Genomic DNA, 25,454 nt, shown 5'->3' on the forward strand with positions numbered 1-25,454 from the left:
TATTATCTGGTGCTGCAAACTCTTCCATCTTTTTTCAAAGCTTATTAAGAGTAGGCCTGATCAAATTGCTGCTGTGAGTTCTCAACTTCAGTACGATGCACTAAATTCTAAAATAAAAGTTTCTTAATTAAATGTCAATAAACTGTAGTTTATCTGGTCGCATACCATTGGGTAGGCCAACATAAGCTATAATGTGGAGTGTGAGGAAAAATGTGTATCAGTTTGTTAATTCCAAAAATTGTTGTTTCAGGGGTCAGAGTAGTAGTAGTAGTAGGATGCATATGCTCCCATTGTTTCTGCTCAGATGAAGGCGCTACAAGGCCTCTCTGCACATTTTGAAATTCCACTGTTTGTTGCACACCCTCAAATGGCACATATGTTTGCATCAGGTGCTTAGGAAAGAATTTCCAATAAGAACAAATAATGTCTGCCCTTTTGTATTTTTGCTACAGAGTAGGCAATATATCACCAAAGCACTAGCAGCTACCCAGGGGGACGCTCAAGAATTTATATCCCCAAAACCCCGGGGCAGTGTATAGGAAGTGGAGCAGACCCAGTGGTAAATCATTCTATGGAGACTTTTTAATCTCAGTTGTGAACAGAATCGTTAGCAGAAATTTTTACTCAATAGTGTATTTTTTAGAAAACGATCTTTCCAATTAAAGTTTAAAAATATACCAAATTTTGATTTGATCGAGTCTGTTGAATTGAACTGATAGTAACGAAATGTTACGAATGTTAGTCTTGATATGACTCCAGGTAAATAGTTAAAAAAATGTTTAATGAACCAGTTCGATTTCTCTGAGATGCACAGATCTGTACTCATTTTGAAAATGACTGATAAGAAACAGCAACCACAATCAGAAATATCTTTAGCCTTTAATGAACAGATCCCAGCCACAAAAACTCTCTGGGTGAAAGCTGTTGACGTTTTGGGCATCAGATTTTCACAGGACAGTCACTTCCTAGGAATGTGATCAGACTCATGGTTGGTATTTAGATGCAGTCATGGTTCCTACGTTAAATATTAAATAAGCGCTTTCCTGATAGGAGAAGCTGAACCAGCATTTTCTGCTAGCCAGCTAGCTAGAGTAACTACCAACTTCTAACTCTCTTTGCTAGTTATTTATTTAGCTTTCTAATGCCGTAGGAGGGCAGTGGGGCTCCACAAACATCAAACGCACCCCTGTTTAGATGAAATACATCCCAAAATTATATATAAAAGCCATATTTTATGGTAGTCTATGCCTACAAGCTTGTATTGCCTCTTTAGATAATACACGTCTTTCTATCAAGAACTGGTGTTATGTTAAGCACTAGTATTGGAGAACCTGCAGTTAAATCAGGTTAACATTCATTAACTATACTAGAGGAGACTTACAAATAGTTAATTTCCATGTATCATTTTTTTAGATACAGATACCAGGTATTGGATATGTGCAATAAATCTGCAAGACAACATTTCACAATACATTCACACACTAGCCCCTACTCATACTTTAAGGACTTCCGTCACTTCAGTGCATTTTTCATTTGTCAATTCAATAAATATTCAGTAAAAGTCCTTTCATTAAAACTTCCTGTTCAGTTCCACCTCTTTTATCCTTCCCTCAGTAAGAGTGAATCAGTCATATCTGCAAATACACAGAAGTCATTTTAACAGAAGGGAAGCCACTGCTGTATAGGACCACACCGATATTGTGACTGCAGAGAAAATTAACAGCATAACCATGTTCCAGAAAACCATTTACGAGTGGGAGTGACATTGACAATGTTTCAGCAATATAAATCATATCATGTATATAAAGTTTACATTTGAAGTCATTATCTGAATACCAACCACTTTTGACCCAAATTCACTATTTCTACATAAAACTTATGACAGGATCAGTCCCTGCCTTGTTCTGTTCTGTCTGTTCCCCATTTGGCCAGCAGGTGTCACTGGCTATCCCGTTCCTTCTTCAGTGTTGTAGCCCATTTCTTAGCTCCTAGTGTGTTCTATTGCTTGCTGGACTATTGTGTGGTTGGATGCTCTAATGGGTGGCTAAGAACCAAGAATCTCCCCCACCATGGGTTTGAGGCTGTGTTGGACTTTGTAAATTCATTGTATGAATCCTTGTTCTTTTTTCTATCTTAGTTTTCCACTGTTTACATATAATTTGTAATTAATTCACCTTTGTTTCCCATCTTTCCGGTGTAGCCCTAGTGTCTAGTGTTTGATTAATTGTAGCTACTCCCACCTGTTCCTCATTACTCATAGTTCCTAGTGTTTGGCCACAGGTCTCACCTGTCCCTCATCTAGTTGTGTTATCTGTGTATATCTGTGTTAGCCCCTGCCTGTATTTTATTGCCTGTGGTTCAGTAAGTGTTTACTTAATACCCTGTTTTACCCTGTGTTTTCAGGCCTTGTTCCCTCATGCTTTTTTGGTGTGCAGGTGTTCAGTCTTGCTCCTCTCCTTGCTGTTGTTTGACCCCTCGTGTTCCATTTGTTTCTGTTTTTTTGAAGTTCAATTTATTAATAAAATCCCCTGGTTGTCTGTAAGCCACACTGGGATTGTCCTTCCATCCGCGTAGTTGGTTTGTTTCATTGTTGACTCTAAAGTGAATTAAAATAAAGCATTTTTGAAGCATATGATCAGTTCACAATGCAATATTGGTCAACCACCGTGCACAAATCACCATATTGTTTGTGCCACAACATTGCTGACCTGCTTTATATCATTTTTATATTATAGGATATTGCAGTTAACATGAGTTTTGACGTACACTTTTCTGGGTTCTGCTTTTTCCCTTTTTCTGGTTGAGTTCACAGTGGTGGGCTTGCAGCGGATTGGCTGTTGAGATGTGCTATCTTAATTACATCTCCTGGCTTTCCCACACTTTCTTGTCCGTTTGGCTCAGTTCACATTGGTACATGTGAACTTTGTATAGTCTTCTGAATAATCTCACAACTGAATCTTAATAATGCACGTCTAAAAGACAAATGACAAATTTATAGGTAGCGGTCAGTGAACAGGGCCCGTGGGTCATCAATATGGACGTGAACAGATTATGTCTTTGATCTGGGAATGTTTGCATACTAGATGTAATTGTTTGTTTGGGAACATAAGCAGTGGTAATTTTTCTATATCTGCCTGCCAAATTGTGTTGGCAGAAGTTGTAATCTGGGAACATTAAAGTCCCTGAGTAAACTCAGGCAGTGCAGTGCATGTAGGCACATAGAGTCAGCTGAGGTTACCGATGGGGTCTTGTTAGATCTTGTATACTCCATCTACTGTATGAATGTTCCTACTAAATGCTCTATCAAACTGAATTGGGGCCATTCTGGCATGCGACGGCATGTGACTTTTGGAGAGTCTTTATGCAGTTGTTCTTTTATTGCAAAACTCATTGTTATGCAAACATCTCAAGCATTTGAGTTATTCGGCAAAAAAAAATTCAGCTTCAGGATGAAAATTTAAAAAAAATCACAAAGCATTTTTCTATGATAACCAATAAAATTGTTTTTTTCTTTCTTTTCATCTTCAAGCAGGCTGCATCTCAGTCCATTAAAAAAGCCTCTTTCCATTAGTCTGATGAGATGTTTTAAAACTTAGTACTATAGTAGAAGGCACCCAACCACAAAATAGTCAGTTATAAATGGACAATAAATCAGAGTGATGTCAACAAGTACAAACTAAATTAAACCAAATGTAAATGCCATTTATCCAAATTTTATTAATTTTCAAAGCTGTTCACTACACTCTTCAAACACTTCAAAGCTTTATTGTCATGTGTACAGGGTACAATGTATTAAGTACAATGACATTTTTGGCATACCTGCCTCGCAGACTAAATACAAGTGATAAGTTCACAACAGTACAGTTAAATTAAAGCAATAATGATATCAAATAATAATAAATACAATGCATAAATAATATAAGATAAACAAAGAGTAGTGTGTTGAAACAGAACAGTGATGTTACTCTGTATTACGTGTCAAGCTGGTCCCATTAATATAGTATATTTACATTCTCAAATGCTGGGACTCCCATCCCATTCAGATAAGAAAAATAAGCGGCATGGTACATTAAGTCCCTCAAAACTGGTGAATTGTTTAAAAAATGCTAAAGTAATTTAGGAATCACATTAGATGGAGGCCACTGTGAAAGCCCACATGATGCATTTAGAAAGCTTGCAACACTGGCTGGATACATCAAAAGTCCCCTGGCAGGACTTAATGTCTTCATGCACAGATAATCTGACCAAAACCCAAAGACTCTAAAGCGCTTAAAATTATTCCGTTTAAAAGGTCATACGCAATAAATAGAGAACACAGAAAGGCTGGCAGACCCCAATGTTTTCAGTAATGAAAAGCACAATCTGGAAAAAATTCTAAATACTTTGATAGTTTGTAATAATACAACATAAAGATCAGTGGTTGGCTAAAGTGGCATCTCTAAATAGTGCATAGTGCGTGAGCACGTGCTTGCGCGCCTTGTGACTGACTGGCGCCCCCTATAGGATGCCCCCGGAACCATGCCCCATTCTCTGTGGGATAAGCTGCAGTGATACACGGCCCCGTACTGGATAAATTGTCGGAAGATTGATGGAGGAATGAATATATCATGAATACACTGCAAGTAAAACGAGATTGTTAAACACAACACAGAAGGGAGTGTGGGCATTCATTTTTCTGTGATGAATTTCACTATATGCCACAGCCGGCAGTGCTTTACTGCTCTATAAAATCTCAGTACTTATTTAAAACTTATTTAAAACAGCGGCTCAGCAATAGCACTGCGGCCACCTCCTAGGGTTATGGGTGCAATTCTCCCAGTTAATGTTCACATTCTCTCTGACTTCCTCCTACTGTACATATACATATAGTTCAGGTGAACTGGCTTTTCAAAATTGCCCTAAATGTGTTTGAACGCAATTATTTCTGCAAGCCCTGTGATTGGCTGACCTCACTTTTTCAGAGTGGGCTCTGTACCACCTGTGACAGGTTCCAAACTCATTGTGATGCTGCTTTGGATGAAGTGATTATGGAAAATGGGTGAAGGGAAAACATTTTTCACTATTCACTATTTTCACTTGAAAGTATATTTTGATAAGCATAATATTTTAGATATTTTGCTCACTTTCCTGTGACAGAACAAATAAGAAGCAGTTGCTAGGCAACAAAAAACAGTTCTCAGAGGGCTTTACTGTGTTATGTTTTCCAGTCATATTCGAATGATATGCACTAATATATCACAACATTATTAGCTAGCTAATAGCTATATTTTTTTACTTATTTGCACAAATTATGATATACCAAAAATGAGTCAGTTATGGTATACTGCTTCTGGCTGTCCGGATAATCACCAGATGCAGTAGAAGAAAACTTAAACCAATGTTTTTTTAATAGTTTTTTTTAATTATTATTATTTTTTTTATAGAACGGCAAATAGTCAGCTATTGACCTACAGCTGTGTGGATGGCTACGTTGTCACCTAGCTTGTGGCCTAACTCGTTTCATATATTCAGTATATTTTTGATAATACATTATTTATGTGGCTATTTACCAAGTGAATATTATTAATCCAATCACCCCGAAGAGAATATAGGCCTCAGCCACCAATTTAGACTTTAATGGTCCTCCAGTGTAAAAATTAAATTCACCAAATCCTATACATAATTAAAACATAAAGGGCAAATTAAAAATTTAAAATTATTAGAACATTAGAACAGATCAAATCATTACAGTGTCAATGCAGAATCACAGAGAATATTTATCCTGTTAATTAGAACTGCTACTTGCTTTTGCAATTATCCAAGAATTTTGCTGGAGTCTCTAGACGCTAGTCGCTAGACGGCCATCGACAGGCTTGGACCCCAATCAATAATTTATAATTCAACATTTTTTTCAATAAAACAACAGTGAACGCTCCTTCTTGCTGCCAACCTCAGCTCTTAACAAAGACTTAAGGGTATGTTAATAATTAATGAAGGTAGCTTAAAAGGTAAATAACTGCTGGGTGTATTCTGGTCCGGGGGTTATTTGGCGTGTAAAAGCTGCTGCTATGAGCTGATTATCTATGTATCCCCCTGAAGCCTGGATCATGTCACTGTGCAATCCGAGAGACTGAGTTGCAGTGAGAATCGTGTCTGCCATGGAACCTACCTCAATGGATAGGATTCTGCTCACTATTTGATTCCTCTCACTATTTGATGCTAATTAAGAGGTATATATATATTTTTTTACCTGTCTCACATCTTCCGCTTCCAATATTTGTGTAGATCCTTTCTCAGCTCACAGTTCATGTGCACAATTAAAAACGTACAGCTCCATGCATGATGAAATATCGATGTTAGAGAACCAAAGCGCTCATAAAGTGGGTTAGTACTGTTTTTAACTTTATGCAATTCCAGCAGTGAATGACACAGAAGAGCCAGGCTGAAATGCAGTTTGTTGGGATGCCAGTGGCAGGACATACACAATGCAGAAATAAAGTAAAATACACAACTGGAAAGTTTATCATTATCACTGGATTGTACGTCCCTGTAACGATTATGTGCATTCGCATAGTAAATCTGCATAATATTCTCATTAAGCTTAATACGTCAAGAAAGCCCCCTACATGACTCACCAGCTAAACTTCTATGGATCTCCTTAAAAGCTGTGATTAATGATGTAAAGACCATCAATCAGTCCTCAATAGGCAAGGTGTCATGGCTTTATGTCTCGCTTAAAAATGCCCTGTCCTGCAAGCAGCCTTGTAGTGACAAGTTTTCAAGTTCTGTCACATACACAAACATACACTATATAGTATATATACTGTATAGTGAAATGTTTTTTTTCCAGCTACTCCCTGGATTGTGCTCAAAAAGAAAACACTTAATACAAAGACAACATTTTTTAAAGTAATCCATAAATACCTTTAAAATACCGTATTGGCCCAAATATAGGATGTTTTTTTTTTTGTCCAAAACATTAAAGAACTGGGGTCAACTTATATTTGAGGACTAGAATTTAAATGTCATTATACACATACGGCAGTAGATGGCATAAATTGCCTAACAGTGGTTACTGAATTTTAAAAAAGCATCAATTAAAATTTGCAATATGGCAGAGGGAAGGAGGGTCATAGATGTGTCTGGATCAGTCACTGACTGGCCAGCAGGTGTCACTGGTCACCCCCATCCTAGTGTTTGAGTCCCGCACCTGTTTCTTGTTGTTTTGTTGATTGTAATTGGCCCACGCCGCTCCCTCGTCTTACCCTTGTATCTTACCGTGTATATATGCTTACACGTATATATGCCCATGTTCCTGAGTTGGTCATTGTGTGTCTGAAGCTGTTGTTGCCCTGTGTTTGCTGATTCTTGCTATGTTTGTTGTTTGTTGCTCCCCGCCTTAGTCATTTACCTACTTTGTTTTTGTCCCTTCGTAGTCTGTTTCTTGTTTTAATAAGTCACGTTTTGTGAGCCACAACATGGATTGTCCATCCTTCATCATGTCCTTCCGTAACAGGATGAGAATCCAAATAAAAAGAGAGAGAAAGCCTCAGTTGTGTGCAGAGCACATCACATTACAAATGAGTGAAAATGTAGCTGGCTGTCGATACTGCAAATCACAACCTCATGACCGCAATGCAACTACGTATATCCATGGACTCACCCAATAATGTGAAGTTAATTATAGATGACTCTAAGCTATAGGCTGCATTCTACCATGCATGTAAGTCCAAAAAAAATCACATAGTTCATTAATGTCTACAAGTCAAAGTTCAGGCTTGATTTGCCCAGAATCTACTTGTTCATTTCCTTGTGGTCCATGATGACATCACCCGAGTTCAAAGGCATCGACACACTTCCTGCCCCGCTTCTTCATTCTACAGTTTCCTCACCCATGAATAATAACCGCGGAAACCATATTTCTGATCTTCGCTCTTGGAGCTACACCGCTACTTTTGGGGATTTTTCTGTAGGGCGATCCATGGCTGACAGGTGTCAGTCTGTGACGTATTTCTTGACAGCTAGATCCTAAGTTGCTGACGACTGTTCCAAGGATGTGAAATCGGTCTGTAACTTCTATGTCTTCACCCTCTCCACTAAAGTTAGCTGATCCGGGGTGATATTTTAAAGCATACACAAAGGATGACATCATCTACCCCCACGAATGCCACAAACTTAGATGTTATATCCTGTTGTGTAAGTGAGCAAAATGATCCTACGATTGCTGGCTTCAAACTAAATTTCAGGCTCTATATCAGAAGCAGTGTGATTTTTTTTTTTGCTTTACTGAATATATTAGAATGGTCAAGAATTATTAATAGGCTCTTGAGGCCATTGTTGAGGTCATGATGCTTATTTGTTGTCTGTAATTCAAAAATGTGCAAGTTAGTTGGGGCAGCTGGTTAACATTTATTTCCATAAATTAGTCCTGGAACTGTGCTGTTAATGAGTTCTAGTCTTCCTCCCCTGACATACTGGGATTTCTGGCTAGGCACATCTGTCTTTATCCTCCCACGGTTCATAGGAGGATCAAACATGGGAGGTGACGTGGGACCCCGAAGCGAGCTGTCACAGCCTCCCAGATGCATGCCACTGGGCTGCTGACACGGTAACCCAAATGCGACTCCGGGATACCAGTCAAGTGTCAAGATTAAATGCAAGGATGTTTGACTATGGTTGGTATATAATATTTACATCTCATTATAAGCAAATTCTCAGTGCAAGTGTCAGAAAGACCTTTCATTCTAGGTCCGTGTATCAAATAACACACGATACCAATTTCTTTTGTGCAGGGATACATTGTTCACACTTCATCAATTGTGATTTTTAATTTTCTTTTTGCTTTGATCTTTCATTCGGCCATTTATTTTTGACACCATTAAATTTCAAATTAGAAACCAATCCAAAACAGGATTTGATAGCTAAAAACTACGATGCTATGCAGTAGGTCACTGAAATATTTTTCAGCATCACTGGGTGCAATTGGAGATTGAATAAATTAGATTTTGAAATACATGTTTATTTTAATAAGGAATAGCTTGTGTTGGGTTCTAAAATTGAGTTCTGTTTTGGTGACAATGCCAGAGATGAAGATGTCAAATCAGAATCAATACCCAATACAGTAAGTAACAATGTGGTTTTTTTCAAACAGCTCTAATTGCATTTGATTACCTGCAGCCAGATCATCTTTTCACGCTTCATTAACAGTGTTTGAATAGAATCATTTATACAGCTGAGAGTGCAGATTACTTGTCTGGCTATTGTAAGAACAGTTTATGGTAATTATTTTTGCTTTCAGCTAATAGGAACGTATGCTTTAAAGCACAATGCTAGATTGATGATAGACACCCCAGACAAACAATTGTCATTTTTATAAACATTTGAATAGAAATAGAAATAAGTTCATTATATTAATCATGGCAATGCCTGTTTGGAATTAAAAACCAATAAAAGCCTTGCAATAAACTTATTTGAACACCACAGTTTTTGTGCAGATTTTGACCACTCATCCCTATACATGACATATAGTAAAGACTATATATAGTAGTATATTGGTAGTACTTCCTTTAGTAGTTTAATTGTCTGACATTCTCTCTGGTTCAGCTGTTTGAGACCTTCAAACGCAGCGTTGCTTTCTGAGCAATGAGTAGTTGGTATCTGTTCAATCCTACGGATGTAACAGATGAACCATCCACTGTCACACCCTGTACACCCCAAGGCATGGAAGGGGTGTGCTCATAGTGTAAGTGTCTAATCTTTTTGCTAGATAAATGGACAATGATCACAACAGACTCGTGAAAATAACCACAAATAGCACAAGTGAGCCACTGACAACTGGCCATACAGCAGTGATGCAATTCTGGATAGTTTCCCTGCTATATAGGTACTTCATGAAAGACCTCCAGTGGTTTCCATTCCAAATGTGAAGGCTTCTGGGTCTGTTTCTACCAGCTGCATTCCCAGCTGTTGTCACTGCCTTTTGAGTGCTAGGTCTCCATCAATAGACTGACTCTCTGCCCATCCATTCACTTCAGGCCATTTCTCCAATAGGAAGTAGCCAGCTGCTCCTACTCTTCATGCTGATGTCTCTCCAGGGACTTGAGAGTGAGCACCTGCATTGTTATGAGTATGGCTGAGCTTATGACAGATGGCGAAGTCATAATTAGCAAGCTGGGCCACCCACCTATGTCCCGTCAGCTTTACCATGTGAAGATGAATGTCTGCCTGGCTATCAGTAAATACCTTGATCTTAGCCCCCATTGATAGTCTTTAAACTGTCCTTTCTCTACTTTAATAGCTACAGCAACTGCTTATGTGAGCAATGATTGGCTGTGAATATTATGTGTGAATCTTGGCTTTTGGTATCTGTGAACATCGTCTGTTGTGTTATTCATTGTTTTTCTTTTTTTTTTTTGTCACGCCGATTGTCCAATGCGATGTTGCTATCTAACAATGCTTCATGTTGGACAAAGCTGATTTGAGCTGACTTACCATGCAGCATGCATGCACCACGAAAGCAAATTCCACTGACCTTGGTCGTCTGCTCATTCCAAAATGAATCTGATTCGAATTCTTGTTATTCTTCATGTTAAGATGGTGACTGTAGACACAACTTTCTTTTCCACGTCTTGCACCTATACTGTGTAACGCAGTAAGATTAGTATAAGCCAGTAAAGAACTGAATAGCTATATGAATAATGTGTTCCTTACAAAAGCCAATATTTTAAGCTTCACATAAATATAGTGAAGTAGTGTCTGATGATGATCTGTTCCAACATCAATAAAAGACTTATTGCCAGGAAGGAGAAGAGAGGTCACTGCAAGCTTCCAGGTCACAGAGTACTACAGTCATGTTCTTAATAAATATTACAATACCAGGGCCAAAGGAGCCGGGGGAGATGGGAAATGGTGTTTTAATTTATGAAATACAAGTGGTGTTGAATCGTAACCCTCATACATCTTAATATGAAAATGAAAAATATAATATGAAAAATGAGTCTTTCTATGCCACACTTGGCGGGATTATTGTTACCTGTTTACCTCTAACTGGTTTAACTGCAGTAACTGATGAATGAGCTGCTGGGTTTTAAAGTCCTATGTTACCAATAACTAACAGAATGTCGCCACCGCACAGGAGGGTAACTGATTCAGTGCATCATGCTGAATCAGAAAAAAACCTTTTTCCAAGGGGACTGAGGCCATTGCAGAACCTGAGAATACAGAACATCCCAGAAGTATCTTGGGTAATCACCCCACCATGTCTGCAAGATTTCAATTGAGTTTTTCCTATGACAAAGGAGCATAGCACTAACATTGGCTGATCAGAAAATGGTAATTAAAGGATATTTCCATAAGCACGGCCTCGTTTAAGTGCCTTTGGGTTTCTGAAGGTCTTCTTTAATGGGTGCATTACATTTCCGTCCATTCATTCATCCATGTTTGCAGAGTAAGTCCCTGCGTCATCATTTCCTGTGCATGATTCTACCCTGATAGAGAGACCCCGTTTGAACTGCAGATGTTCAGTGTAGGCATACCTAACAAGTGGTGTTCAACACACAGACACACACAAACCCTGTTCTTCCACCAGTATAATTATTAGGGTTTTGTGTTTTCCAACAAATTAACAAATGAACAAAACACAAAAAAAAAATAAAAAAATTACGGGGCCAGCGAATAGGTAATGTGAGGTCACTATGGATCACCACGGGGTTAGATATAGGTCAAGGAGCACAAGTACGTACTAGTCCTTCAGGAATTAATTATAGGAAAAAAAACATTTTGACACTTTGAAATAGCAAGCTATAAACAATTCATATTGCTGATTTGTTTCAACTAGTTGTGATTAAGGTGCGAAAAACCTTTTTGAGGTTTCATTGAGCAGTAAAAGTTTCATTTTAATAGTAAAAAGCACAGTATGTTGCTTACATACAAACACATAGTGAATAATTGGTGCATATGTATAATGAAAGCTGAGGACACAGTTTAAAGCACTTCCCACAATGTGTTTGCATGGCTCCCTTGTGATGCAATTTGTTGAGGCAGCTTATAAATTAAACAGTGAGTCACTTATTAGTGGTGGGTCAAGTTCTGATTGAACGCTCTGGATATAAAGAGCATCTCACTGATTTGTTCCATTCCACTGTGGCATGACTCCGCAGGAACACTGTGAAATTCTCATTAATCATAATTCACCAGCTAAACAAATGGAACCTCAACACACTTCTTAGCAAAGCAGTTCTTCACACGTGCATGTTGCATGAGGAGCCATTTATTTTTGCTTTCCAGGATGGAGTCTATTTCAGGATGCCCAGGTCACAAGGCAGGAAAAATCCTGGATGAGCTGTTCAAGTTAGTGTAAGATGAACCATATTTATGAAATGCATGATTTCTTTTTTTACAAATAGTATGTAACTCACTCTAATTTCTTGTTTGACTGTCTTACTTCCACAAGCCTGATTATTTTTTTCTGTTGTTAACTTCGCTTTTCACCAATTGAAGTGACTCGACCCCCCGGAGAGCTGCGTTAAAAGCCCATCAGGAAAACGTGCCTACGTTTGTGGTTCGCTTATTCCCGGCGTACAAAAATTTAGCCCACATTTATAAATGTAAATAATGATAATAATAGTAATAATAATACATTTTTTCAGACCCAAGTACAGTAGCATATGTACTTAGGGTGACCATCGTGGGGGGGGGGGGGGGGCATGTTGTCATGGGTGCAATGGCCCTCCCTGTCCCCCGCACCAGAACCACCCAAGGTAAAACTGCCCCGAGTACCACTAATATTTACCTCAAGATGAAGTACCGCCAAGAATACTTGTATTCACACAGCAAAAGATGATTCAGATTTAACTGCCCAGCTGTCAATAAAGGTCAGCTTTGCTCAAGGTTCAGTCTGGCTTAATATTTTTGCCAGTTTGATTGACATCCAGACCATACAGCACCTTCATATGTAGTTTTACTTGATAATACTTGATTGATCAATGTAGCCACTATCAATGAGGTAACAAAACATGTCAAACAATTAAGTTAAAGGCCTCCTGCCAGGGCCAGAGCTGACCATGGGAGGTCAACGCAGGGCCACAGGCAGCCCACTGGGCCACAGGTTCGGTTTCCACAAACGTTTGTACTAAAATATCTCTTCAGCATCTGGTCTAACAGAGCTTATGCACTTCACAAAATTCAGCATGGCTAAACGAAACAAACTGATCAGTGGCTGTCTCTTTGTCGTCAAGTGTTCATTTTGACCCAATGGGAAAAACAGATATTTATTTATATATATATATATATATATATATAAAATTTGAGCTTGAGATCCAATCTGAGAATGTGAGAGAAAATTAGCTGTGTTTGAGTGTGAAAATGACTTTTCCAAGTGACAATGATAATTAATACCATACATTTCTAAGAGTAATAAAATGTATATATTGCTCCTGTTTCATGCCTGCTTTTTTACCTCCTGACATTCTGTCTCCAACAAAATGTCCAAATGACTAACACCAAGATGATGAATGCCATAATTAGGGGAACTATTACTTCTAATCACAGGAACGGCCCTTAATTTGTTAGAGATTTTCTCTATTATTTATTTTCTAATGAAAAACACTGTATGTTTCGGTATAACACAGTATTCCATAGCTAATTCAATGGCCCTGATGCAATTTGTGTGCTTCTGTAAAAAGGATTTTTTCAGTATTTGAAAAGATTCATCTTCCAGATGGCAAACAGATCCACTCGACATTAGAACTGGAGAATCGGGCGGAGTGATTTGCTAAGCACCCTCACGATGTAAGGGGCAAGCTAATCAAGGAAAATACAAAATTACCATTTTTGCCCAGTAAGTTAAATGAGTCAACCTACAAATCCACGAGAATCGCTCCATTGCTAACGGTCTCTGGCTTTAAGAGACGCAAACTTGCTGAGCGACCTTATCCAGAAAGGGCTGTTGTGTGTGTGGGTTTCTGCTGCAACTCCCTAATTAGACTATGAATTAGAGGACTGATTAGCTGAGTCCTCCTCACACCAGGGTTTGAACAGCTGACCTAAAGGTTACCCCTCAAACCTGCGTACCCCTGGTCTTAGACAATCAGATACAGGTGCGTAAAGGGGTGTTTCCCCAATCTCACCCCAACCCCCCCAAAAAAAAAAAACTCCTGCACCCTCCCCTCATTACCAGTCTCTTATACAGTCTTTTCATCTTTGCTGGTTAAAACTCGAAACGTAATTAACATGGCAACTGCAGATGTGCAGTTTCATTCCGTGTTTTCGTAGGAAGATCATTTTGTGTCCGCCCAGATGTCATCTCCTGAAGCTTACATACAGTATATACCTGTGGCTTAACAAAAGCTTTTTTTATCATTTATTTGAAAAGGGTAAAGCGACGTCTAGACAGTAGATGAAGGGTTTGTTGGATCTCAATTTTGGAAGTCAGCTGTAGATAATAAGAGGAAATTAGAAAGGCAGGAAGTGATTCACACAGCCCCCGTCTGGCTGGCTCAGTATCAGGAAGTTCACTGTGCATCTTTCTCTGCACTCTGCTGTAATAACATGCATTGAACACCTCTGATAACTGATAGTTGTCATCAACCCTGTTTTATATAGTCAGATATTGTAACTAAAACATTTTATGGCGCCGGGCTGAACAAGGCATCATAGCGGCAGTGACTAACCGAGGCAGGGCGGTTTTGCGCAAAGTTGTTCTTTGCCGTTTTCCTTAAAAAGACTCCGACAAACATGTCAGGCAAACGCGGGGAGGCTACACACTAGGCGGGGAGGCTACACACGGTAATCATTATACAACGCTAGAGCAACGTCAGGATTACACATACAACACAGGAAAGGACACACGCGATAATTAGGAACATAAATATTTACACAAACAAATACATACAGCTACTTACAACAAGACATACACAGGGGGTATATGCACGGCCCCCGAGCATGCTGGGAAACGCGTATCCTGCCGACGCTGGGATAATAAAGCTGACACTTACATATTACTGCTGCATCCATATTCTCTTCCCATCGCTCTTACACTCTGCACAACGTTGGGTAGTTTTTTTCTACCTGAATACTAGGTTGAGCCTCTTGGGTTATTTTCAGTGCAGGTACCCACTCCTTACCAAGCTGTGGGGTTATGTTTTTGACCCAGTACTTGGGTACCTGTACCCCGTTGTCATGGGAACCCACGATCTCATGCATCATGTTCAAAGAAATTCTTTGTTGGGACTGTTGGAGATCAAACAGCTTATGTGGCACAGACATAGCAAGACAAACTTTTAATTCTTTGTATTACAGTAATATTTTTATTTGTAATAAAAATGATTATTGTTAACAATAATAATGTTAGTATGAAATTTAACTCGCTCTCTTTGAACGATAATGTTAGATCATCTCATCTATTGTCAACTAATTAATGTTAACTGTGAACAGTGGGCTATGTATGGGGTAAGTCAGCAGGTCATTATCACGGATTAAACCCTGATAGGTCGACACCGAAGTGCAGCCGAGTTTGTTAGTCCAATAGATATTCATGTTCTGAAACGTAATTCTGTCAACAGCAGTATATATTTACAGCAACATTTAGTAAATGCAGGTAAATTTAAGGGTTGTATAGTAATAACCGGCACAACATTGCATACACAAGAGTCTGGGTTTGAATAACCCAGTGTGTGTTCTGACCACGATTTACTCAGCTCTGGGATGCCAGTTATCCCAGTTGATTTTTAACCCAGCATTTATGAATGATCGGCCAAGCCGTAGAGCACCCTGACATTTGCATGCACGTTATCAGTCTAGCTGGGACACTCTACACGGCATTTCTGAAGGATGCAGGCAGGGTCTGCGGTGCTTTATGTCGGTCATGTTTGCACAGCTGCTGAGTGGTTGCTTTGGTCAAGACATCCCAGTTGTCCTGAGTGCGAAATTGAATCGTGGTGCAATTCTTCGAGGGGTAACAGGGATAAGGTGATGATAGTCTCTCTCTAGTGCCAGACAGGAGGTGTCGAGTGCTGGTGTCTAGAGAGGAAGTGAGTGTTGAGATTTGAGAGGTGCTGAGTGATCGTGTTTTCTTCAAGGAGAAGGCGTCATTAGCCTCGTGTCTCAGGGACCAGCTACCGTGATTCCCTTCGGTAATTATCACACAAGCTATTCAGCTTTGCTGAGCCAATATATCTATTTTTTCCCAAACTAATAGAATAGGATTAAGGCAGTCAAGAATGATATTGGTGGTCTGACATATATGGGGCTATAGGATAAAATACACCAACAGAAATGAGTCAATGCATTTGACAAAAGCATAAAATATTCACCTTAATGCAAATATACATTCTACTGTCAACCATTTAAAAAAGAATCTCTATGCTTTTCCTCACAATGATAAACAATGGTGATAGTAAAGATTTATGGCATAATGGCTGGTAAGATGTGTTTTAAGGTGGTTTAAAGGAAACTATTTAATGTTGTAGTACTGAACTGTGTTTCTCTTGATTATTTGTAAATGAGAACCACAAAGATGAAATGCGATAATATTCTGAAACAAGGTGGTTACAGCACAACAACATCTTTCTAAGAGTAAAAATCAAAAGATCAATGTCTCTCTGAGGCATCATAATGAGTCGGAAAGTAACAGAACTGGCGTAACAGAACATATGGACACAAGTCGTTTCACCAGCTCACCTTCTAATTTGTTTTGTATAATGTTTGCTTGTGTATTACGACAGAAGTAGAATATATTTCTTATAATCATAACACTGTGTAGTTCAGAAAATAGCTTTGCAATTGCCTATTACATCAGAAAGATCTAACAATAACAAACAGAAACAAAACAACAACATCAAGGTCCAAATATGGAATAACCCTACTGCCTCAGTCCTTCTGTCACATAACACCTGACCTATGTACAGTATAGTGGGTTTAGGGAATTTCTTCAGGAATTCATCCTTTTGTTTGAAGGATTAAAGTGGTGAATTTTTTCTCTCTGTGGGATGACTGGGAAGACTTCTGTTCTGATGTTCATAAAGTCACCCTTTAATTTGTTTAGCAGTGTACACAGGGGGCATTGTCATCCTGGAATATGGAAACAATACGAGGGAACACTGCTTCAACCACAGGGAGCACCAGATCCTGTGAAACAGCCTCATATTCCTGGACAATTATCTGATCATGCAAAGCAATCTTTGGACCTAATGACTGCTGCAGTGCTCACATGTGCCCCCACCATTATGCACACTGTCGCCAGACATTTTGGGCCCCATGAAAGCATATCATACTGGGCCCTCGACCCAAACCTATCCAATTATGTTCCAAATGTTGAAGGGCCCCAGTGACTCTCAGGGGCCCCTGGAATTGTTCTGACTTCCCTCCCCCTTAACGGTGCCCCTCCCATGCTCAACAATTGGAAGCAGAAATTGTGGAGTAAAGCTGAAACCCCGCGGAGTGCGGGAGGCCGGCTAGGAGTGCTCACCACGCCGGCTAGGAGTGCTCACCACGCCGGCTAGATTCCGTCTCTCCGGGACCCGGGCTCTCCGCTCCACTCAGCTGTGTATGCTTCTCTGCGCACTGTCTTTGGGTATAAATGTCTTCCGAATGGCAGCCTCTGTGTGAATTGCAGTCCTGCGAAAATGGAAATGTGCATATTAAATGTGACTGTCAGGCCTCAGTTTTAGCTAACACACATATCGCTAAATGAGAATTCAGCCAAATAAGGCTCACTTTTGCAGATGCTCTTGTAACTGTGATTAGAGTCTGATTTCATGTGTTGTTTCTGATATCTACACACACATACACATGACATTGCAAGTCCCTGCTCTTCCCATGATTAAGTGAGTAAGTGTGACTGAATGTATTTCCCTGTATCTCTGCCTATGTGTTTCCTGAAACAGGGGAACCTCCACCCTGTATTTGCAAACAGTGTATGGATGGATGGATGGATGAATAGGGTGAGACTTAATTACTATTCTTCAAAAAATTAAGTAGCAAATAATGAATCTAAACCATTCAATAATTCATTAATTAAAAAAATGTGGCAACGCTGGGCGCATCGTGATGTCCTGCCCGACCTGACCTGTTTCCTCCCTGGGGGGGGGGGGGGGGAGTGCGGCGCACCAATGGGATAGCCTCAGGGGCATGTGCCACCTTAAAATAATCTCTTCACAGACTGGACGATTAAACAAATAAAGCAGCGCAACATTACAGTAACTAACAATAAATAAGCCACTAACTTACGTGTACTATTAGAGCGTTTATGTAATTTATTTATTTTACCAGGTAAATTAACTGAAAACCAGTTTTCACTGCTTTACGTGACATTCGGGAGAAATAGCAGATAGCGCTTCGGAACTTCCTGAAACAAACGTCACGTTCTTCAGCCAATAAGGGCAAAGTTGTGTCGTCACGGAGGCTGTTCCAGTTTGTGCAGCCGGCTGAGAGGTGCTGTATGATCTGTCTTAAGTCGTCTTGCTCTTGCAAGGTTTTTGTACCATGTGACATGGTGACGCGTGACGATCGACGTTTTGCAGCGCCGGTCAAAAAATCTCACCATATCATGAAAAACGAGGTTTAAAATTTTCTACATGAAGTCCAAGGAGACTATCAATTAATGGGTATGATGTAGTGTTATTTTGTGCTATAGTATAATAAGCTGAAACCTGCGGTTATCATTAAAAACTAAATTCGGTATTCGGAATGTTAAATCTGCATTAGCATAATTTCAAACTTATGCTGGACTTTTATTTTTAATTGATTGCTCTTTTTTCTCCCACAGTGGTGAAATTGCACCATTTGTATTTTGTAATTGCATTTGTTTAGCTCAATTAGAAAAGGGAGTTGTATTTCAAATAAAGTTTGAATCTGAACCTGTGTAGTTTGAATGGGGGGGGGGGGGGGGGCTCAATAATGTTCCTATCTAGAAAAGGGGGGGCCTGCAGAGGAAGTTTGGGGACCACTGCGTTAGCCTTACCTCTTGTTCCTTGTTACCTTTTGTTCACCCCAATACAACCACCCCCCCCCCCCCCGTACTCCCTTCTGTCTGCATGTGACAGCATTAATATCGCGCTTGGTGATTATGTGAAAATGTTATTTCCTTATGAATACTAAATGTTAAATTAACACTGATGGTTGTGAATCATTAATGGCAGAACTGATCATTCAGGCAATGTAAAGAATGTTAATTGCTTAACTATTTTTCTAATGTATTTACTGTAATAATTGCAGAATAGATTTCATTTAAAACACTGTCAGGTTAACTTAAAACTAAAAAGTACTAAGTTACACCAAATGTTCAATTATGAAACAAATTCTAAATTGGTAAATAACAATTTAATGACTTAGAAACCGCAATGGAAAAGGAAGGTATCTAATTAGTAATAGTTATCCGCAAGGCAAGTAAATAACCCGGCAAAGACGGCACCTATAGTGTTAAACTTTTGTACATCAAAAGTTTTGAACACTGGGAGAGCCCAGGGTAACACTAGCCTAATTATTTTTGCATAAATTATTGTAATTATCCTTACTAAACGTTTACTTGCTTTGCAGTTGACTCCGTTTTGAAGAACACTTACTTTAAGTGTTGCATAGGCAATAATAGCACTGCGTTCGGATAACAACATTTAAGCCTTAAAATAAAATGCAACGTAACGTTCAAGCTGAATAGTCTTCACTCCTGTGCTTGAATTTTGCTCACCTGGACTTTTCACTTTTGCTGCTTTTTAATGGGACGGGGGAGGGGTCTCGCGGGCAGCCGGCAGTCCGGCGCCAGAAGTCCGCACGCTGCAAACCCTCCGCATCTCCTCTCTGCAGGGGGACCAGGGCCGCGTCTCCCTTCGGCCGCACATCCCCTCTTCCTCCTCCTCTGCTCAAGGTAGGACTACGGAGCTTTTATTCTCTGCGCTGAGCTCTGTGACTCCCGCCTACAAATATCAAACATTTGCTCTGCTATCCACGTTTTTCCCAGTTAAACACTAAACGGTTTTGATTCTCTGATTGACAGCGTGGTATTAGACTGTATTACACTTTTTGTTTACGGGTATAGTATTATACAGATAATTAAATAATTGTACTCCCACTCCTAGTTCGATTAAACGCTTTTGAATTGCACTTGTATACTATTTTATGACGCTCTTGCAGTTAAAGCACAAAATAAATATCCAATTGATGTGCAAAATGTGTTTATATTTGGTTGCACTAATGAGGGCCCGGGAGTCGGACTACTGCTGATATAATTACTGCTACCGGCCAAGTTGGACTTAAGTGTGAATCAGTGGTTTAATTTCTCAGCTCTTATTCTATTCCACCGTATTTTCACTCCTCCGCTGATTCTGAGCATCCCGCTTAACTATGAGGAAATGCTGTTGTAAAGTTACAAGGTAATGGCAGAAGGATCATTCGGCAAAAATACTACGGCGCTTAGTTATGTAATGAAAGGTTTTTTTTTTTTTGGCTAAAGCTCACGTGTGTGAAGCTACGTCTGTGAAACACGTACCAAGGGATGTGGTGGTGATACGTATTGTATCTGAATCCACATTTGTTATTATTTTAACGTTCAGTCATTATAAGTAAAATTAGCATGTTATTTGGCAATTTCTTTATTCTGCAGGTCTGTGGGGCTCTGATTTTATTCATGGGACACGTGTTCCAGCTTGCATGATGCAGATGCTTATACTTAAACACTGCATTAATTTAATTGCACTTTCTACATTCCAGCACACACGCAAACATAAATATGCACGGATGTTTTTGCGCAAATTGCTCCAAAGATGACATATCGTTGATTAACCTGAATAATTAACAAAAACTGTTTGTAACCGCAAAGGATAATTTATCCTTATTATTTTTAAAACGAGTGCATTCTGCAGCCATGATGATTAATTTGCCTTCTATTGGTTTAATTTCAACAGCAGTGACTTATTAAACTTGTCATATACCCAGAGTCACCTGGATTATCCTTTCCTTTTTTTTTTTTTTTTTTTATTGCCCACCACCACCCCCCCTCTTCGGAGGACAACTTTATTTTACATTACATTCAAGAGCAAAGATTGTGGCCGCTCCGAACTCACCAGTACCGTGGAAAAGGAGAAAAACAGGGGGGGTACAGAAACAACAAGCGTAACAATAACAGACATCAATCACCATGGGGAGAGAGAAAAAAAAAAAAAAAAAAAAAGGTATACAGAAATAATAACACTAATAATGTAGGCGGGATGGAAAAAAAATGAAGTATAGGGGAATACAGAATACAAACAACCATAAGAAACATAACACTCATCAAACAACAAGAATTATAACAACATCAGTGATACTAATAATAATTAATACAAATCGGTATTATATATATGTAGCATACACACACGTAATCGTACCGTTATATATGTATATTTCAATTCCTAAATCTATAACATACCCTAAAAAGTAATAATAATAATGATATTGATCGCTCAACCAGTCTTGTATGCATGTGCAAGTGTAGGTGTGACCTGATTTGTCCTTTCCTTACACCGGCTAAACGGCCCAACGCGTTTCTCCCAGAGAGCAGAATAGCTGGTGTTCTCACCTCTTAGTCATTCTCAGTCAGTATAGATGATGAATCCTTTGTTCATGCAAATTCACATTCTTCTGCTTTTTGGGACGTTTCACTTTAGGACAGGAAAGAGGCATTTGCCATGATCGTTTTATTTGCATGTAGATGAGGTAATATTTTAAACTTTGTGAATTTTGAAACCTTTGATTAGTATATAAGCTGATCACTAGATGTGTTTTTGTTCACCATTAACATGCACACAACGTGTCATGTTCATTTCTCATGCATATCACATATTTCGGTGCATAATGAATGATAGTGTTTAGAATTTCGTATTACCTCCTCAGGTACACTGTTATGCTGGCTGTCGGTATTTCAGTAAGTGCAGGTCTCATCTTCATGAAAACAGTGGTAAAGGAAAGGCTGGGGGAAGGACTAACTTTTTGCACCATGCAATGCTTGACCCTGACACTAGGGGGAACCCAGGAGTGTGGGAGTTTTGATTTGGACGTGATTGGTAGAATTTTTGCTATCTCAGCTTGTGGTGCCCACACTTTCATCACTAGTGGGGGTGATCGCTAGAGATGTACAGGCAGTCTCCGAGTTAAGAATGTCCGACTTACGGAAAACCCATACTTACGAACAGACTGCCATAAAGTCTATTCTTTCAAAAATTAGGGTTAAATGCAATTATTTGTTATAACGAATGCAGGCACTAGCTTGTGACAACATTGAGCGCCTTCAGCGATTCTTCAGCTCAGGGTATATTACAGTAGCGTATGTAGTTACACCCCTGTGCAAATTAACTGAAACAAGTTGTCACACAGACATGCATGCAGTGGCCTGGGACCTGCTGTTTGGCACAGCCAACAGGGCAGAGAGTACGCTGAGTGGATGGAGAGGGGAGGCACTGTGCCCACAGACTGGCAGGCCTGCTCAGGTGGGGTTAGAGCTGAGTGGATGGACAGAAGAGGCACTGTGCCCACAGACAGGCAAGCCTGCTCGGGTGGGGTTAGAGCTGGGTGGTATGACTGAGTGGATGGACAGAAGAGGCACTGTGCCCACAGACAGGCAAGCCTGCTCGGGTGGGGTTAGAGCGTGGCGGTATGACTGAGTGGATGAACAGCGGAGGCACTGTGCTCACAGACTGGCAGGCCTGCTCGGGTGGGGTTAGAGCGTGGCGGTATGACTGAGTGGATGGACAGAAGAGGCACTGTGCCCACAGACAGGCAGGCCTGCTCGGGTGGGGTTAGAGCTGGGGGGTATGACTGAGTGGATGGACAGAAGAGGCACTGTGCCCACAGACAGGCAGGCCTGCTCGGGTGGGGTTAGAGCTGGGTGGTATGACTTAGTGGTTGGACAGAGGAGGCACTGTGCCCACAGACAGGCAGGCCTGCTCTTGTGGAATTAGAGTTGGGTGGTATGACTGAGTGGTTGGACAGAGGAGGCACTGTGCCCACAGACTGGCAGGCCTGCTCTTGTGGGGTTAGAGCGCGGTGGTATGACTGAGTGGTTGGACAGAGGAGGCACTGTGCCCACAGACTGGCAGGCCTGCTCTTGTGGGGTTAGAGCGCGGTGGTATGACTGAGTGGTTGGACAGAGGAGGCACTGTGCCCACAGACAGGCAGGCCTGCTCTTGTGGGGTTAGAGCTGGGTGGTATGACTGAGTGGATGGACAGAGGAGGCACTGTGCCCACAGACAGGCAGGCCTGCTCGGGTGGGGTTAGAGCTGGGGGGTATGACTGAGTGGATGGACAGAGGAGGCACTGTGCCCACAGACAGGCAGGCCTGCTCGGGTGGGGTTAGAGTTGGGTGGTATGACTGAGTGGTTGGACAGAGGAGGCACTGTGCCCACAGACAGGCAGGCCTGCTCGGGTGGGGTTAGAGCTGGGTGGTATGACTGAGTGGATGGACAGAAGAGGCACTGTGCCCACAGACAGGCAGGCCTGCTCGGGTGGGGTTAGAGCTGGGTGGTATGACTTAGTGGTTGGACAGAGGAGGCACTGTGCCCACAGACAGGCAGGCCTGCTCTTGTGGAATTAGAGCTGGGTGGTATGACTTAGTGGTTGGACAGAGGAGGCACTGTGCCCACAGACTGGCAGGCCTGCTCTTGTGGGGTTAGAGCGCGGTGGTATGACTGAGTGGTTGGACAGAGGAGGCACTGTGCCCACAGACTGGCAGGCCTGCTCTTGTGGGGTTAGAGCGCGGTGGTATGACTGAGTGGTTGGACAGAGGAGGCACTGTGCCCACAGACAGGCAGGCCTGCTCTTGTGGGGTTAGAGCTGGGTGGTATGACTGAGTGGATGGACAGAGGAGGCACTGTGCCCACAGACAGGCAGGCCTGCTCGGGTGGGGTTAGAGCTGGGTGGTATGACTCAGTGGTTGGACAGAGGAGGCACTGTGCCCACAGACAGGCAGGCCTGCTCTTGTGGGGTTAGAGCTGGATGGTATGACTGAGTGGTTGGACAGAGGAGGCACTGTGTCCACAGACAGGCAGGCCTGCTCTTGTGGGGTTAGAGCTGGATGGTATGACTGAGTGGTTGGACAGAGGAGGCACTGTGTCCACAGACAGGCAGGCCTGCTCGGGTGGGGTTAGAGCTGGATGGTATGACTGAGTGGTTGGACAGAGGAGGCACTGTGCCCACAGACAGGCAGGCCTGCCCAGGTGGGGTTAGAGCTGGATGGTATGACTGAGTAGATGGACAGAGGAGGCACTGTGTCCACACACAGGCAGGCCTGCTCAGGTGGGGTTAGAGCTGGGTGGTATGATTGAGTGGTTGGACAGAAGAGGCACTGTGCCCACAGACAGGCAGGCCTGCTCGGGTGGGGTTAGAGCTGGGTGGTATGACTGAGTGGATGGACAGAGGAGGCACTGTGTCCACAGAAAGGCAGGCCTGCTCGGGTGGGGTTAGAGCTGGATGGTATGACTGAGTGGTTGGACAGAGGAGGCATTGTGCCCACAGACAGGCAGGCCTGCCCAGGTGGGGTTAGAGCTGGGTGGTATGACTGAGTAGATGGACAGAGGAGGCACTGTGCCCATAGACAGGCAGGCCTGCTCTTGTGGGGTTAGAGCGCGGTGGTATGACTTAGTGGTTGGACAGAAGAGGCACTGTGTCCACAGACAGGCAGGCCTGCTCGGATGGGGTTAGAGCTGGGTGGTACGACTGAGTGGATGGACAGAGGAGGCACTGTGCCCACAGACAGGTAGGCCTGCTCGGGTGGGGTTAGAGCTGGGTGGTACGACTGAGTGGATGGACAGAGGAGGCACTGTGCCCACAGACAGGCAGGCCTGCCCGGGTGGGGTTAGAGCTGGGTGGTATGACTGAGTAGATGGACAGAGGAGGCACTGTGCCCATAGACAGGCAAGCCTGCTCGGGTGGGGTTAGAGCTGGGTGGTATGACTGAGTAGATGGACAGAGGAGGCACTGTGCCCACAGACTGGCAGGCCTGCTCGGGTGGGGTTAGAGCTGGGTGGTATGACTTGGTGGTTGGACAGAAGAGGCACTGTGCCCACAGACAGGCAGGCCTGCTCGGGTGGGGGTAGAGCTGGGTGGTATGACTGAGTAGATGGACATAGGAGGCACTGTGCCCACAGACTGGCAGGCCTGCTCGGGTGGGGTTAGAGCTGGGTGGTATGACTGAGTGGATGGACAGAGGAGGCACTGTGCCCACAGACAGGCAGGCCTGCTCGGGTGGGGGTAGAGCTGGGTGGTATGACTGAGTAGATGGACATAGGAGGCACTGTGCCCACAGACTGGCAGGCCTGCTCGGGTGGGGTTAGAGCTGGGTGGTATGACTGAGTGGATGGACAGAGGAGGCACTGTGCCCACAGACAGGCAGGCCTGCTCGGGTGGGGTTAGAGCTGGATGGTATGACTGAGTAGATGGACAGAGGAGGCACTGTGCCCACAGACTGGCAGGCCTGCTCCGGTGGGGTTAGAGCTGGGTGGTATGACTGAGTG

At 41.9% G+C, this 25,454-nt stretch overlaps 1 protein-coding gene across 3 annotated transcripts in view; it reads left to right on the plus strand.

The window, feature by feature from the left end:
* Positions 1 to 18,487: 18,487 nt before the first annotated feature.
* Positions 18,488 to 25,454, plus strand: part of LOC111834534 (contactin-5-like) — a 45,173-nt gene continuing 38,206 nt past the window's right edge. For 2 of the 3 annotated variants that reach the window (XM_072714997.1, XM_072714998.1), the window contains exon 1: positions 19,523 to 19,837. In XM_072714997.1, the coding sequence (XP_072571098.1) occupies positions 19,689 to 19,837 (149 nt within the window). In that variant the 5' untranslated portion in view covers positions 19,523 to 19,688. Of the gene's footprint in view, positions 18,582 to 19,522; positions 19,838 to 25,454 lie in introns of those variants that run through there. The other variant, XM_072714999.1, reaches the window with a different exon arrangement.

The sequence above is a fragment of the Paramormyrops kingsleyae genome, chromosome 8 (assembly GCF_048594095.1).
Source record: "Paramormyrops kingsleyae isolate MSU_618 chromosome 8, PKINGS_0.4, whole genome shotgun sequence".
Lineage (NCBI taxonomy): Eukaryota > Metazoa > Chordata > Actinopteri > Osteoglossiformes > Mormyridae > Paramormyrops > Paramormyrops kingsleyae.